This window comes from Nannobrachium achirus (genome assembly GCF_963921795.1).
Source record: "Nannobrachium achirus genome assembly, chromosome: 22".
In the NCBI taxonomy this organism is placed as follows: Eukaryota; Metazoa; Chordata; class Actinopteri; order Myctophiformes; family Myctophidae; genus Nannobrachium; species Nannobrachium achirus.
The window spans coordinates 30,775,155-30,792,801 of record NC_137829.1 but is presented as its reverse complement, the minus strand read 5'-3'; the positions used below and the strand labels follow the sequence as shown (position 1 = coordinate 30,792,801).

General features: G+C 45.5%; 2 protein-coding genes across 2 annotated transcripts; one reads left to right on the top strand and one right to left on the bottom strand.

Annotated features, from left to right (window-relative positions):
- Positions 1-307: 307 nt before the first annotated feature.
- Positions 308-17,139, top strand: gtf2f2b (general transcription factor IIF, polypeptide 2b; the record flags this gene model as incomplete). Its single annotated transcript, XM_080752843.1, has 5 exons — positions 308-317; positions 2,328-2,409; positions 12,240-12,339; positions 14,397-14,540; positions 16,990-17,139. 5 exons carry the CDS (start codon positions 308-310, stop codon positions 17,137-17,139), a joined length of 486 nt encoding a protein of 161 aa, XP_080608969.1.
- LOC308308093 (uncharacterized protein) lies at positions 4,007-10,590 on the bottom strand (the record flags this gene model as incomplete). Its single annotated transcript, XM_080753462.1, has 4 exons — positions 4,007-4,137; positions 8,659-9,228; positions 9,489-10,124; positions 10,524-10,590. The coding sequence occupies 4 exons, from the start codon at positions 10,588-10,590 to the stop codon at positions 4,007-4,009; spliced, it is 1,404 nt and encodes a 467-aa protein (XP_080609588.1).
- Positions 17,140-17,647: the final 508 nt, after the last annotated feature.

The window sequence follows — 17,647 nt, the reverse complement described above, 5'->3', positions numbered from 1 at the left end:
TGGAGTTCCCTGATGTCATCAATATTAAGCGTAGCCGCGGGAACTAATTTACAGTAGGAAGGGCTGTCACGCGCTCCTCATGCACGCGCGCAGCCGAAAATTATCGGTTTTATGCGGTTTTGATCGTGTTTTATAATGTTATCCAACATAGCATGCATCATTACTCTAATATAGCCACAACTCAACCAGGTGCTGAGGACGAGAGGAGCAGAGGACGACGTTTAATGCCTTTATAGCCTAGGCTGTCTTGTCTTGGTGTTCTGTTTATATTCCTTTATGCCCGCGTTTTTAATTTCACCATTAGTCCATGACGCACCGTACGCACGGAAGACAGAGAGATGGACAACAGTTAAAAGGGGCGTCCTTTGAAAGCCATTTCCTCTCTAAACAGCGCACAGAAGCGCATTTCAAAACAAGAGTCTCTCTTTTTTTCATTTATACAATCGATTATTCAACACATGTTTATTTTGAAATTGTCCTGTTAATAGAAGTAGCCAAATAGCTTCTACTTCATGCCACTGAAGGCATTTTTTAATTATATGAATCTTTATTTTTATTTCCCCCCACCCCCCTTTAGGCGGTGGGACCTGGGGGAGGAGGGGCGACCGCCCACGCAGCACCCCTACTTCCCGCGGTAATGATATTAAGCCCATATCTAACAGGACTTCCTATGGGAATGCCCATATATGGAGGCCACATCAGCCACATACCACACTAGCAGAATCCATTATGGCCAAGACAGATGATCAAGACAGCCCATATCTGTGTGGCTGGTTCTACAGACAGGGATCTCCATGTATGGGCATAAAGGGGTATAATGTCAGATGTCATAGACATCATATGACTTTCACATAACGAATAACTGAGTAAGGATGTTTGGGCTCTCACAGCGTATCTCCTTATACAGTACATGGATCTCTCTCCATATATGGGCACCAGGGGTCTCCATATATGGGTAACTGGTCCGATATACATCACTGGCCAGATGGCCAAGACATGGCGCAACCTCACCCTTTAGGGCGAGGTCGCTTGTCGTATTAATTTGTCACAGACACGCCCACTTCCTATAGTAAACCCATTGTAACTTCAAAGTGTGTGTGTGTGTGTGTGTGTGTGTGTGTGTGTGTGTGTGTGTGTGTGTGTGTGTGTGTGTGTGTGTGTGTGTGTGTGTGTGTGTGTGTGTGTGTGTGTGTGTGTGTGTGTGTGTGTGTGTGTGCTTGCAATACAACTACAAGCACACACACACACACACACATTAGTTTGTAGTTTGTAGTTGTATTGCTATACTTGCAATACATACTTGCAATACAACTACAAAGAGTAGTTTGTAGTTGTATTGCTATACTTATGGACCACGCATATTTAGAAGAATTGGAGAAATCGTCATTGTGAGGACAATTTAGCGGGTCCTCACAAGATTAGATAAATGTTGTTTTATGGATATAAAACACTTGTGGAGTTTAGGCTTAAAATTAGGCATTCCGACAGCGTTTGCCTGCATTCGTGGCCCAGCCTGGACAGATGGCAGCAGTACAATAATGTGATGGATTTCACATGCAGTGACATACAGCTTTTTCAACCATTTGTGCGATTCCCTCCACACAAGAACAAAAACGTGTTCAGCGGGAATCAAGTAATTAATTGACTGGAGGCGTTTCACAAACTTGGAACTATAAACTTTAAAAACTAAATTCCATTTCAGAGTGTTGTCCTCTCCGTCTGCTTCTCTGTCAGTCATCCACTGAAGGTCCCGTTTGGAGCCCTTCTCCAGCTGCGTGTGGGCGTGGGATAACTTCTCTTCCAGATATGTTGCGACAGAAACAAGCTGCCAGATCCACGGAATACAAGCCCCAAAAGAAGCAACCGTTCTTTACCACTTTAATTTATTTATGTGTGTGCGCGCACACATACACATCAAAGGGGGCTTGAGGCCCTGCCCTTTTATCCGTCTGTAAAAAGTGCCCTCTCCAGACCATGAATGCAGTTTTCACTATGGTGAAAGAAATGCCATACCTGAAGGCAGCATCTTGAATGCAGCACCTTAGGCTGAAGAAATGTGTAGAAATCAAGCATCGAAAATAGCCGACATCCCAGCTCACTGTGAGCTTGGAGGTCTACTATTTTCGATGTTTTCACCAATAGGCCCTTTTAGAGATTTCAGCCCCTGCCTCTCTGACATTCTCTGTGTGTGTGTGTGTGTGTGTGTGTGTGTGTGTGTGTGTGTGTGTGTGTGTGTGTGTGTGTGTGTGTGTGTGTGTGTGTGTGTGTGTGTGTGTGTGTGTGTGTGTGTGTGTGTGTGTGTGTGTGTGTGTGTGTGTGTGGGGTAGATGACATTGCCCTCGAGGGCGTGGTGGTCCAGAGAGGGGAGTGCAGGCCTGCTGCCACTGACAACTACATGAAGCTCAAGAGGTGAGTGCTGCTCTGTGCCAGTCTGGCTGTTTACTTTGTTCCCTATTGATATTGTGGCATTTATGTTCTTTTCAGAAATAGTGAAAATTGTAGATCTGCCAGGCAGCTCACACGCGATGCCTTTGTGAGCTAGTAGATGATGCCATTTATGCACAGACGGAGTAGGACGTTGATTTATGAAAACCAAAAAACATGAAGTTTAATGTTCAAATCTGGAGACAGCAATGACTTTGTACCTCAGGTGGAAACCTCATACGTCCAAAACAAGCTTGTGGATCTGATGCTATTGATGCTTTTGTGTGACGCTGTAGCGGTGTTCATTTTGTCGACTAAGATTTTGATATTTTGGTCGATTAGACTAGACTAAAATAATTTCAGAAGACTAAGACTAATCCCAAAAGACTAGGACTGAGGCTAAAATATTTAGATATTTAGTCGACTAAGACTAGAAAAGACGTTTCTGCCCGACGACTTGTAAGTAGCATGAGTGAACAGATATAAATGATAAAATGATGGATGTTATGAAATGACACACGACAACAGCCAAAGCAGTGCCACTGCCAGCTGTATGACTCTGGTATGTCCGCTCCCAGCCGGCTTCCAGCTGAGAAGCAAACCAGTGCCATGGCATTGGTCCGAAACGTCTTTGTTCCGACAGCCCATTAGTCCGAATCTGTTAAGAATACTACGCCTAACCCTAACCCTAACCTCAGTAACCCTAACTAAATTCGGACTAATGAGATGTAGGACTAATTAACCTTCAGACTTATGGGCAGTCCCCAAGCAAACCAGGGTGGGAATGTTTAATTCTTTTTATTGCTATGTACGTTAACGCTCACCCCATTCGTCAAGGTTCGCACCGCCAAGTACGAGCGCCCGTTCGTTAGTTCTTTACCTTGTTTGAACACTGTAAGCTGATGAGGGGTCTGTACAGTAGAAACAGCTCCCGTAACACTGGTCTCAAATTTTGACCACACATAAACAACAATGGAGGCGAAATCACTTCCTGGCCGTTTTCTATGGACTGGGTCTAGTATATGCATTTCTATGCTCAAAACTACTGGTTCAAGTGAGCCTCATTCATTGCATATGGCTGCCCCCTGCAGTCAGTTTGGCTCGATTACAGCTGTACCTGTATTTTACAAAAGAATTAGTTCGGAAATAATGGATGGATAATGTTCTATACCATCGCAAAGGTAAGCTAACTTTTAAGCTAATTTGATGGCACAAATAAATAAAGCAGTAAAAGAGTTGATACATAAATAAAGAAATAAACTTTAAAAAATAAAAGTTAAAATCGTCAAATTGTCGCTGTTAAAAACAGCAAAAGTAGCAAATCTACATTAAGCTCAAGTTGAAATATTCTCTGTTGGGTAGTGTTACGGCCCACAAACTCTCTAGGGGCGAATGGACTGTGACATTCACTAATACACCAGTTTTAAAAAAATAGGTTTTATTGTACAATCTAGTAGAAAATCGTGAGTTTACAGAAGTTTCTCTTTTCGTTAACAATAGTCAAATTGTAGAAAAATATAGATTTAAATACTCTTTCAATACTGTGTACTTTAGATGGTGATAACTTTAGAGTAGACTAGGATCAGTGATCGTCACAGCCCTCCAGCCAACGGTGGCGTCCCACAGTTGGACCCGTCTCTGCCACACTCCCCACGTCACACTGTCTATTTGTGGATGGGTTGGTTTCCTGGTCCAACTCATCCTCCATCGCGACTGCATCAGGGAATACAAGATTGCAGTGAGTAATATATAATAGTAATAATAAAGGCCTCCTCGGCCGTCACAGGTGGAAACCTCATATGTCCAAAACGGTTACTTTTCACACTGTGTTTTGAGCTTGTAGATCTGTGTTTGGAGCTTGTATATCTGCTACGTGTGATGCTTTTGTGTGAGCAGCATCCGTCCGTCCGTCCGTCCGTCCGTCCGTCCGTCCGTCCGTCCATCCATCCGTCCGTGTACACTTTTTTACGGTCTATGGGTATGCCACATCGGCCACATGCCACACTAACAGAATCAATATATGGCCAAGACAGATTGCCAAGACAGCCCATATCTGTGTGGCTGGTTCTACAGATGGGGATCTTCATATATGGGCATGAAAGGGATTGTATGTATGATGTCACATCATACACACATAACAAATAACTGAGTAAGCATGTTTGGGCTCTCATAGCATATCTCCATATACAGTACATGGATCTCCATAGAGGGGGGGTAACTGGTCTGATATCCATCACGGGCCAGATGGCAAAGAATTGGTGCGACCTCGCACTTTAGGGCTAGGTCGCTTGTCGCCCTTAGGCGTCTTACTAGTTTATGAAGAAACACCAAAAAGTTAGAATATGGAGATAAGAGGTTTCTATAATGGGCCTGTGATGGAGATAAGAGGTTTCTATAATGCACCTGTGATGGCAGAATATGGAGTTAAGAGGTTTCTATAGCCTATTGATGGCAGCAGAAGATGGATGGTATCACTATGGCAACAGCATCTCTTTGCAGAGGAGAGGGGGGGGGGGGGGGTCAGGTGTTAGCGTTCATGAGCGATTCGTTGGAAATGATTCTGTCTTTTGTGTGAACGGGAACTCATTCGGTCACTTCCTCAAACGTCGTCTTTCCTCGAGTGGTTCAGTGTCCTCCTGGTGCCGCCAGGTTCAGACGGTAATGGATGAAGTACATTTGTACCAATACCACAATGCACAAATACTCTTTGTGACAAGTAAAAGTTCCGGTATCCTAAATTTACTTCAGTAAAAGTTACAAGTATTGGCATCAAAATAATATTTAAAGTACCAAAAGTAAAGGTAAAAACGCAGAATGTCCCATTTCACAAGTTTGTAGGCGTACACAAATCTTTTGAAAATTGCCAATTATCAAGCTCACAGAAGCCTATTTTTACTGTACTGTATAATATTATGTTAAGTTAACATGCTGGGGAGGAAATGCTACTCCTGTTGAAGATGCACCTCTTGAGAGCTCACTGTACACTCCTGTATAGCGCCCCCTGTGGGTTAAGTTCAGGAAGGCGAGCCTGTATAAGCTTCAGGTTGCTTATAATGACTGCATGCGTATCCTATTGAGAACACCAAGGTGGTGCATTGCAAGTGAGTTATTCTGCAGTGTGGGAGTCAGTCAACACTTTCCATGCCCTATTGAGAAACCTGTACAAACGTATGTGTCGACTGAATGAGTCTCAGAATGCTATTATTATGCTGCTGTCTAACACCAGCCAGTGTTATAAGATATTCGTCTACTTTCTGGAAACACAGGTATTTTTTTTTTATAATGGCTGATGTTTTCTAGGGATGGGACAATAAGCGATGTTATCGTTTATCGTGCTAAAAACACTCACGATAATCGTATCGTGGCGATTTAATTTATCGTGAAATCGTCCTCCGTCATTCACTGGGATCAATTCACCTTTTATTTGCCGAGCTGCATCCAGTACCATTTAAACCCTCTATTGGTAAAACGTACTTATACTATATGTACTTGCAGTGGTTTAAAGTAACTAAGTACATTTACTTAAGTACTGTACTTAAGTACAGTTTTGAGCTATTTGTACTTGAGTATTGAGTTTTCAGTACTTTTATTTCTACTCCACTACATCTCGGATTCAAATATTGTACTTTTACTCCACTACATTTATTTGAAAACTTTAGTTACTAGTTACTTTGCAGATATAAATGATTATTATGATAAAACATACATTAATGCACTTTAGCCCTATTCTATACCTAGGCTATTTGAAAATAGACGATGCGACGCGTTGTGAGCTTGTAGATCTGCTATTTTCAAACATTTTGTACTTTTACTTTAAGTACATTTTGATGCCAACAATTTCCTACTTAAGTACTGTACATTTGAATTCCGGACTTTTACTTGTAACAGAGTACATCTACATTGCAGTTTAAGTACAACATGTGAGTACTTTTTCCACCACTGCATCCTAGATACCGTATTTCTTTCACTCTCTGCCAAATATCTTTGCCAAAAAATAGCCAATCTACAAGCTCACAACGGGAAGAATTTGAGAACTCTCACAGAGTAAAAGTAACTAGAAAGATGCAATTGGAAATTGCAAGTGTGTTTGCTGACGGTTGCTGACGTGACTATATTCTGCAGTAAGCTAACTGTCATGTGAAGCTCCACCAATTGATTCCCTATTGATTCAGTTTACAGTTTACAGTTTAGGCATTTAGCAGACGCTTTTAATCCAAAGCGACTTACAATAAGCAGATACAACATCGCAATAATAAACAAGATAATAGGTCAGTACATTAACAGCAATATAACAATGTAAATGGATATCTATCTAGAGAAAAACACAATATAATCAAGTTCTAAAGAAACCTAACAAACAAATGTTAACTAGCTTCATGTATGGTCATTGATTTTACTGTAGTTGCGACCGTAGGTCGCACTTACTACAGAAAGCTCCACCAGGTGTCCGTCTGTCCGTCCGTCCGTCACACACGTTTTGCCCTGCTCATATCTCGGCAACCGTTGCCCCGATCCATGCCAGCTTTTGCACACACACTCCTTGCCTGCCAAACTACAACCTCCAAGGACCCCCGGAGCTCCAGGGACCCCCAAGTCCCTGGGGGACCCCCTGGTGTAAAAAAAGTTCCCTCCGTGACTCACGTCACACGTCACACTTTTGCCCTGCTCATATCTCCGCAACCGTTGCCCCGATCCATGCCCCCTTTTGCACACACACTCCTTACCTGCCAAACTACAACCTCCAAGGACCCCCCAGCTCCCTCGGGGACCCCCAAGTGTAAAAAATGAGCACATGTGCAAAAATTACCAAATGACCACCCCAACGGGGCTGCTCACGGGGAATTCCCGGGGACCACCCACTCCTGGTGCTCCAGAACGGATGCAAAAGTGGTGGCGCCCCCAGTGGAGGACCCCCTGCCACTGCAGCTCACATAAAATGCCGTAACTCGGGCTAGGAGCGTCCGGGAGAGCCGGGGCCGGTACCTATTCGTCCGCCAAGGCAATGCGGACACCCCACCCCTCATTTCTCACATGGCCCTCTTCTAGCGCCACCTACAGGCTGATTTTTAAAACACATTTTTGGCCACTGCTCCTACAGTTTTTGCCCTAAAATCACGAAAATCACTACACAGTATGTCTACACTCATGTCATCAACATGGATCAGGAAGTTTTTGGAAAAACACATTTTTGCCCTATTTGTGGAGATAAGTGACCTACGGTCGCTTATCTCCCGATTAGGGAGTCTTACTGGTGCTAAGGGTTTAGGTGGAGTCTGAAAAGGTGAGTCTTCAGTCCACGGCGAAAGGTAGCGAGTGAGTCCGTTGTTCTAAGTGCGACAGGGAGTTTATTCCACAACTTGGGAGCCAAGAGGGCAAACTGTCTCGGACGAGTGGATTTTTGCCCTGGAGTTTTTAGCGAGGGTTCGGTCAGCATCCCTGTGTTGGCTGATCTAAGTGAACGAGTGGGGGTGTAGGGGTTGATCAGCTTTTGGAGGTATGGAGGAGCCATACCTTTGGCTGCTTTGAAGGTCAGCATCAGTGTTTTGTATTCCATGCGGGCCGCAACCGGGAGCCAGTGGAGGCTGCGGAGAAGGGGAGAGACATGTGAGAACTTAGGCTGGTTGAAGACCAGTCGCGCCGCGGCATTTTGGATCAGTTGGAGAGGTTTGAGTGCACATGCCGGGAGACCAGTGAGGAGAGAGTTACAATAGTCGAGTTTTGATATGACAGATGTCTGAATGAGGAGCTGCGCTGCCTCCTGGGTGAGGAACGGTCTGATTTTACGGATGTTATAGAGTGTGAACCTACAGGACCGGGTGACTGATGCAATATGTGCCTTAAATGATAGCTGGGTGTCCAGGACCACACCAAGGTTTCTAGCAGTCGGAACTGAAGTCACCAATGCATTATCTATGGAAATAGTGAGATCTTGCATGGGGCAAGACTTAGCTGGGAAGAAGAGTAGCTCCGTCTTGTCCAGGTTCAGCTTGAGGTGGTGGGCTGACATCCACTGTGAGATGTCGGCCAGACATGCAGCAATGCGCTCTTCCACCTGGGTGGCAGAAGGGGGGAAGGACAAAAACAGTTGAGTGTCATCAGCGTAGCAGTGATATGATAGATTGTGAGCAGAGATTACAGCACCAAGGGATTTGGTGTACAGGGAGAACAGCAGAGGGCCAAGTACGGATCCCTGGGGGACTCCCGTTTGGAGGGTTCGGGGGGATGAAAGCAAACCTTTCCATGAGACCTGGTAGGTCCGGTCTGACAGGTAGGAGGAGAACCACTTTAGTGCCGTCCCGGTGATGCCTAGGTCAGCAAGGGTGTCCAGGAGCAGCTGGTGATTCACTGTGTCGAATGCCGCTGATAGATCCAGAAGAATCAGGACTGCAGAGTGGGATGCAGCCTGGGCAGCATGGAGTGCTTCTGTGACTGCTAGGAGTGCCGTTTCTGTGGAATGGGCCGGTTTAAAACCTGACTGGTTGGGGTCCAGCAGGTTGTTCTGTGAGAGATGGAGAGAAAGCTGGTTAGAGACCACACGTTCAAGGGTTTTTGAAAGAAATGAGAGGAGGGATACCGGTCTGTAGTTCTTGACGTCCGAGGCGTCAAGAGTTGGTTTCTTGAGGAGTGGTGATACTCTGGCTGTCTTGAAGGCAGCTGGGACACAGCCTGAAGTTACAGAACTGTTGATGATGGCGGTTATGAAGGGGAGTAGGTCAGGTGCGATCGTCTGGAAGAGTGGAGAAGGGATTGGATCCAGGGCACAGGTGGTAGGTCTAGAGGAAGTCACTAGTTTTATGACGTCATCTGCAGAGAGAGGGGAGAAGGAGGATAGACATGTTATGTTAGGGATACAATTGCGTGTTTTCGACACTGTATTCTGGGGGAGATGGGAGAATGAACTACTGATATCACCAACCTTCTTTTCAAAGTAGGTGACAAAGTCGTCCGCTGAGAGGGGGGTTTGAGGAGGGTTGAGAATGTGCTAAACAGTTTCCTAGGGTTTGAGGTACATGATTGGATCTTTGTGTGGTAGAATGATGATTTTGCAGTGGAGAGTGCGAAACCTGACAGGAGTGCGTGAAAGTGAGATAGGTCCTCTGGTTGCTTCGTCTTGTGCCACTTCCTCTCTGCCGCCCTGAGAGGTGTTCGCTCAGTTCTGAGGGTTTCAGATAGCCACGGAGCCGGTGGATTTGGGCGTGCTGGCCTGGTCGAGAGAGGGCAGTGCCGATCGAAGGCTGAGGAGACAGAGGAGAGAAAGGAAGATGTTAGAGTGTCAGGAGGGAGAGAGGGAAGGATATCTGGGGTTGGGAGGGAGGAGAGAATGGAGGAGGAGAGAATGGAGGGATCCAGGGTCCTCAGGTTGCGTCGTGTGGTGACAGTCCGAGGGAGGGTCTGTTTAGATCTGTGGATAGAGAGGGAGAGGGAGAAGGTTATGAAGCAGTGATCAGAGTATTTTACAGGGGTAACAATGAGGTTTGAGGGGGAGCAGGCTCTGGTGAACACAAGGTCCAGTACATTCCCTGCCTTATGGGTGGGAGGGGAAGGGGTGAGGGACAGATCAAATGAGGACAGGGATGTAACGGGGAGATACTTCTCTTCAGTTGGTAGGTTGAAGTCACCCAGTAGAATCAGGGGTGTTCCATCCTCCGGAAATGAGCTGATCAGAGAGTCCAGTTCTTCCAGAAAATCCCCAAGGGTCCCTGGGGGGCGGTAGAGCACAATGATGGTGAGAAAGACAGGTTGTGTTATTGAAATGGCATGACATTCAAATGTGGACAGAGATAGGTGAGAGAGGTTTAACGCACGGATCTTCCATTTGGGAGATGTTAGAATGCCTGTGCCGCCCCCAGTACGATCTGTGGGACGCGGAGTGTGTGTAAATGTATGTGCTGTAGAGAGTGCAGCAGGAGTAGCCGTGTTATTGGCATTTATCCAGGTTTCTGTCAGTGCAAGGAATTGGAGGGAATTCAAAGTAGCCTGGCCTACAATGAATTCAGGCATGTTCTTCTTTGCAGCTGAGTGGCAGTTCCAGAGGCCGCCTTGGACTGTAATGCGTTGACTAGGTGAGCGAGGTGGGTAAATTAGGTTATTGGTGTTACAGTGCTGGGTGTAATAGTGTCTAGTGCGATGAGAGGAGAGCAGAGTAGGGATGGTCGGGAAGCACATTTTTTAAATATGCCAATATAACAATATAATATAACAATATAACAATTAATAACAATATAACAATTATGACAATAATATAATAATTTGTGTCCTAAGAGCAAGTAAAAAGTTATACTAATCCATGTGGGGGCAGCTCCTTTACTGGACGTGTCTGGAGAAGTTCAGGTCCGATTCTTGGATTAGGAGAAAAAAGGAGGTTTAAGTGCAACAAGATAAAAAAGATCGAAGTCCTGCTTGCTTTGGTAGTATCTCAGTCTAGTCCTCTGGGTGTTCAAGTGGCTCTTCCTGCCACCATGAGTGAGAAGTGTCTGTGACCTGAGTCCTCTTATATGCTGAACAGCAACAAAGGAGGGGCAGGATCACAGGAACCAATCAGACAGTGGGGAGGGGTATTAGCCAAGAGAGTGTCCCAGAGTGTGTTCTGACAACACACACTAGGCCAAAAATACAATTAAACAAAAACAAGGCTCCAATCTGGAGAGACAGACAAATAACAGAGATGAGAGTTAAGTGCAACAAAAAGATCAAAGTCCTGCTTGCTTTGGTAGTATCTCAGTCTAGTCCTCTGGGTGTTCAAGTAGCAGCCAAGGAGTGTGTGTGCAAAGTTTGGCATGATTCCCTATCCCTGAGAGATATCTGTCTGTCTGTAAATTTCCAATGGCGGCGGAAAGGTTACCCTAATGCATACATGGGCAACTGGCGGCCCTGGGGCCACATGCGGCCCCCACCTTCTACCCTGCGTCGGGGCCCCACAGGGACTCAAATCACTGTAAATGGTAACTCCTGTATGGAAATGTGCTATTTGGTGATTGACCTCTCAAAATTATAGAACTGTTCATTGTCTTTACTGTGATGTGTTTCTGAACTGTTGTTTGTTGCAACCGCCACCGGCTGTCTGTCAGTCAGTCAGTCAGTCAGTCAGTCACGTCACGTCACGTCACGTCACTTCACACTTTTGCCCTACTCATATCTCTACCATCGTTGCCGCTATGCATGCCAAACTTTGCACACACACTCCTTGGCTGCCAAACCACAACCTCCTCATTTCTCACATGGCCCTCTTCTAGCGCCACCATGAGGCCGATTCTTGCAAAACACAGTTTTGGATACTGCTCCTACAGATTTTGCCCTAAAATCACACAAAGCGGTACACAGTATGTCTAGACTTATGTCATCAACATGGATCGGTCCCATTTAGCGCCACCATCAGGCCGATTTTTGGACACTGCATTCCGACCTGACGGTCGCTTATCTCACGATTAGGGAGTCTTACTGGTTGTCCTTACTGTGATGTGTTTCTGAACTCTTGTTTGTTGCCCTTACAGGACAGGCACGTGCACACATAGACATCAAAGGGGGCCTTGAGCCCCTGCCCCTTTTTCCGTCTGTAAAAATGTCCCCTCTCCAGACCATGAATGCAGTTTTTACTATGGTGAAAGAAATGCAGATGCCCTCTTTCCATGCCATACCTGAAGGCAGCATTCAAGAGAATTGCCTTGTCCAAACTCTACTGAACTTGAACCAGCAGCTTGTGTAGAAAGATGTGTTGTGAGCTTGGAGGTCGGCTATTTTCGATATTTTCACCAAAAAGCCCTTTTAGAAATGCCAGTCCCTGCCTCTCTAACATTCTCTGCACGTCCCTGTTACAGGAGGTTCATCGAAGAGTCCATCAAGCCGCACCGTGTGTCCCAGCAGCTGGAGAAAGCTGTCACCACCGTCTACAAGCCTGTGGCCAACCATGTCGTTAATGTAAGCACTAGTGATGCGCGGGTCAGGTTTTTTTCATAGCTCGCACCGCCCACAGCCTGCACGGAAACTAGCCCGCCCCGCAGAACACCTGTGTGGTGCGAGGTGCTGTGTGCTGGTAGATCGGCTGTTTCCACTAGTTTAAATCTTTATTAAAATGAAAAATGCAAAACAAACGGTTTTGGACATACAATGTTTTTACCCGACAACGACGATATTTTGATTTGGCTTTAGTCATTACATTTTAGTTTTAGTCACATTTTAGTCATCTGGAATGTTTTAGTTTGAATCTAGTTTTCGTCGACCAAATATACAGGTGATTTAGTTGACTGGCGTTTATGTTGACAGGCCTTGATGGCGTCGTAATCGGGGGCATCACAAGGGGAGGAAAAGTGGGGCTGACTTACTAGGGCCCAAGGTGGAGGGGCCTTGATTATTTTATACTATTTTTGACTAGATACATGCATTTATTTATTTTTTAATCTGTGATTGTACAAATATTGACTTTAATTTGTGTGCTCAAGATTACCCAACATTGTGAATTACCCTCATTGCTCTTTCTGTGTGTGTGTGTGTGTGTGTGTGTGTGTGTGTGTGTGTGTGTGTGTGTGTGTGTGTGTGTGTGTGTGTGTGTGTGTGTGTGTGTGTGTGTGTGTGTGTGTGTGTGTGTGTGTGTGTGTGTGTGTGTGTGTGTGTGTGTGTGTGTGTGTGTGTGTGTGTGTGTCCTACACTTATACGAGTTATATGAATGTTGCACATTAAGTTAATCATCTGGGGACCCTCCAAAATCATTTGAGGACTTCCAGTTTGGGAACTGCTGTGTTAAAGGACAACTCTGCCCTAAATCACTTCTAGGCTCATTTTCCTACTTTATTGATCCAAAAAGACTGTCCATGGGGTCTATTAGGCACAAATGCCCCTGTTGTCCAGTTTCCCCAGCAGAAGCCAGCAGCTCTCATAGCATAGAGTGGAGACTATAAGCCTATCGCTTTTACACTATTTGTTGCGGTCAAAAGGGATTTATTTTTCCATGAATGTGTTACTATTTGTCATTACAAACACATCCATGCCTTGATTGTCCACCACAATCTCATAAATCATGTTTTGGGGTGAGCATTTGGCACAACTGTGAATCAAAGGGACTGTACTGGCCAATCACAGGGCATCTTTTCCGGGCCTTTGGTAAAACATATACAAGCATAACATCTATTTAGCAGAGTGTGGTGGCTTATGTGGGACAACGATGGCATGGATGTGTTTGTAATGACAACTAGTAACACATTCATGAAACATAAAATCATTTTTTGTATCTGTTTATTGAACATTTTTCTTTTTTTTTTACCAACAAGTACAGCAATATAAAAATTTTGATTATCACAAAATGTACAGACCGCAACAAATAGCCTAATAGCGATAGGCTTATAGGCTCCCCTCTGTGCTATGAGAGCTGCTGGGTTCTGCTTGGGAAACTGGACAACAGGGGCATTTCTGCCTAATAGACCCCATGGGCAGTCTTTTGGGATCAATATAAGTAGGAAAATGAGCCTAGAAGTGATTTAGGGCGGAGTTGTCCTTTAAATCACTAGGACTATAAAATAAATATAGAATATTCCCACCCAGGCCCTCGTCACTGAGGGCAATAGTGTGGACAATTGAATCGTAGAATATGAGAAACAAACATTAAGAGGACCATTTCCCTGGAGGTTATTTAATGGCTTTAAAAGATATATTTTAGAGATATATAGAGAGAGGTTTACAGGATGGGTTTTGGGTTAGGATTAAACATTCGGAGGTTGGGTTTGGGGATCAGAGATGGGAATTCTTCCTGATATACACTTAGATGCTTGCTGGTGTCGCGCACCGAACAATGGCTGATTGTGACAAGTTGTGAGCTTGTAGATCTGCAATCTTGTTGGCTAGTATAGTGAGACAAACGTGTGTTCTGTGTGTGTGTGTGTGTGTGCATGCGTGGGGTGTGGATATGCGTGTGGGCGTGCGTGTGTGTGTGTGTGTGTGTGTGTGTGTGTGGGCATCCGTGGGCGTGCGTGGCATACATGCAGGTGGAGTATGAGAAGAAGCGTAAGGCGGAGGGGAGGATGGTGCGGGCGGAGCGGCAGCTGGTTCTGGACATGCTGTTCTCTGCCTTCGAGAAACACCAGTACTACAACATCAAGGACCTGGTGGACGTCACCAAGCAGCCTGTGGTGAGATCTAGGGAAGGGGTCTTCAACAAGGGGTCCGGCACCCCTAGGGGGTCCTCAGAGTTACTACAGGGGGTCCTCCAAATCTTCCAATCCATTTTTATAACAACTTGAACCCCAGTGTCCATAGTCTGAGTCAAACATAGCAGATCTACAAGATGTACAAGCCAAAAATAGCAGATCTACAAGCTCAGAACAGGCGTTGTGAGCTTGTAGATTGGCCTGAGGACCCCCCCCCCCCCCCCCCCCCAGTCAATGAAGTATGGTTTAAGTAGTTAAAATGGATTTTTGACTGAGAAGCATCACTGACAGGATGTGTTTGTCTTTTTTTCTTAAAAGTAAAAAAAAAAATATCACACCCGTGTGAACTGTGGAGGCTGTGCACCACTGGGTGAGTGGATCAGGGTTTGAGCTATATGGGTAAAATACATGCTGTGTGTGTGTGTGTGTGTGTGTGTGTGTGTGTGTGTGTGTGTGTGTGTGTGTGTGTGTGTGTGTGTGTGTGTGTGTGTGTGTGTGTGTGTGTGTGTGTGTGTGTGTGTGTGTGTGTGGTTGTGTTGTGTTGTGTGTGAGATAGTCCGAGCGTTTCAGGCAAAAATCGTGCACTTTATGAAAGAAGCATGAAATTTGGCACACAGTTAGAACATGCCATATGGAACATTTTTGGCTATAGGGGCATCGCAGATTTGTCTTGGGAAACTTGTGGGAGCCAATCAAAGTTGCTCTCATAGACTTTACTATAGAGTAATATAATACAAATAATAAATATGCTTTAAGCATGTGAGGGGTCAAACTAGGTGTTATTCGGGATTCTGAAACCAAGGCAAGCATTTGTTTTGCACGAAAAACATTCCTTTTCGAGAATCAGCCGCCACAAAACTTTGAAAAGTGATGACTCATCACTAAACCATAGTTTTATGGGGTCTGTGTTTAGCCCAAGGAATGTTTTTCCTGCAAAACAAATGTTTGCATTGGATTCAGAATCCCCAAAAACACCTAGTTTGACTTTGACCCCTTACATGCTACTTAAAGCATATGTATTTTTTGTATTATTTCACTCTATAGTAAAGTCTATGAGAGCCCAACTTTAATTGGCTCCCACAAGTTTCCCAAGACAAATCTGCGATGCCCCTATAGCCAAAAATGTTCCATATGGCATGTTCTAACTGTGTGCCAAATTTCATGCTTCTTTCATAAAGTGCACGATTACATCAAAATACTGCCCGAAACGCCTGGACTAAGAGGGGGCTTGTGAGTGTGTGTGTTGCTCACCCAGGTGTGTGTGTGTGTGTGTGTGTGTGTGTGTGTGTGTGTGTTGCAGTTGATGCTCACGCTAGGCTCAGGCTAGACTCAACAGCACCCTCTCTGGTCACCCAGGGGTACTCAGGCTACACACTCTCAGGCTACATACACTTCAGGCTACATGCAGACATACACGGATACACACACGGCCACGCTATGGAGACGGTGTGACCACCGCTCAAAAAAAAAAACATTCACCTACCCACAATCTACCCTGCTTTGCAAAAACAAGAAAGAAAATAGTCAAGGAGTCGCCCACAGCAATGACACCTGTTTGATATTGATTCTCACCTGTTCTGGTTCAAATTAATTCTCATGCGTATACACAACACACACACACACACACACACACACACACACACACACACACACACACACACACACACACACACAGATCAACAGTGTGGTGGACCTGTGCCAGGGCGGTAGAGAATAGCAGCGTGTAGGTGCAGATGATGAGACCTCTGTGCATGTGATTGCCTCTGATTGCATAAGCGATGGCCGGGTAGGAGTTAAGCTGCAACACGCCATCCTGCATCATTGAGCTCTTTAAAGCACTTGGCTACCTCTCAAATAAAGTGAATCACGCTAAAGCCAATTGTTAATCACTGTATTCTGGAAGTCTAGTGAATGTCCAGACTGTCTTACCCTGTCTACCAGCAGGGGTCCTCAAAACCTTTTTAATTTCAAGGACCCCAGGGCCATAACTCTTGAGAGAGGGTACAAATGGTACCATTGGCTCAGGAGGGAAGGCCGAAGGCAGCGGAAGGTTCAGGGTTCAACCCTGGTGTGGTTGGCAACCAGACTATAGTACTATAGTCCAGGGGTCTTCAACAGGGGGCCCGGGACCCCTAGGGGGTCCTCAGAGTTACTACAGGGGGTCCTCCAAATCTTTGAGTGATATAAAGTTTTTTTCTCCTTTTTTATATTAACCCACTTGAACCCTAGTGTTCATATTCTGAGAACTTTAGCCAAAAACCCTTCGACATAACATTTGTTCTACGTCCTGCTGCCTAAACCTAACCTAAACCTCAGTAACCCTGACGCTGGTGAGTAGCTAACCTGACGACGCCCGTATTCGAAGTAATGGGGACGTAGGAATAGCGAGATTTCCCCCTTCTTCCATCGCTCTGTGTTTGTGTCCCTCTAGATGTATCTGAAGGAGATCATGAGGGAGATCGGGGTGTACAACACCAAGGGAGCCCACAAGAGCACCTGGGAGCTGAAGCCAGAATACAGCCACTACAACCAGGCCGCCGACCAGGAGGACCAGGAGGGGGCGCCGAAGAGCCGCAGCTAGACCCAGGTAGGGCTGGGCCATATGGGGGTAAATATCGTTGAGACCAGGGCAGGAATTTCAGGGAGGCCATGAAGGCCATGGCAGCCGCTGCCCCTCAGTTTGGCCTTGTGCCTCTCAAACTAATGGCATGACATGCTTAAAAACTCATACAGGGCCAGATTTCCAAAATATGAATATGAATGTGCGCTTATAACGCCAGGAAATAGCTATTTTGTATCCCCCCAGACCACCTTAACCAGACCACCTTAACGAATGCACGTCCAGCATACCATACCACCAGATGACCACTAGAGACCACCATACACCATACACTGACATGGTCCCATGTTAAGCCTGTTTAAATCCACATAACAGGATGAGACGCTGACTTGGTCCTCATTGACTTAACATGGACGGGCCGCCGGTCACCATTTCAGCTCAATACTGTTCAATTCGTGCTTGATCGTCTCAAACCACCATTGGTATGGGCATCGGGACGTATATAGATGCCACACAGAAAGTTTCAGAA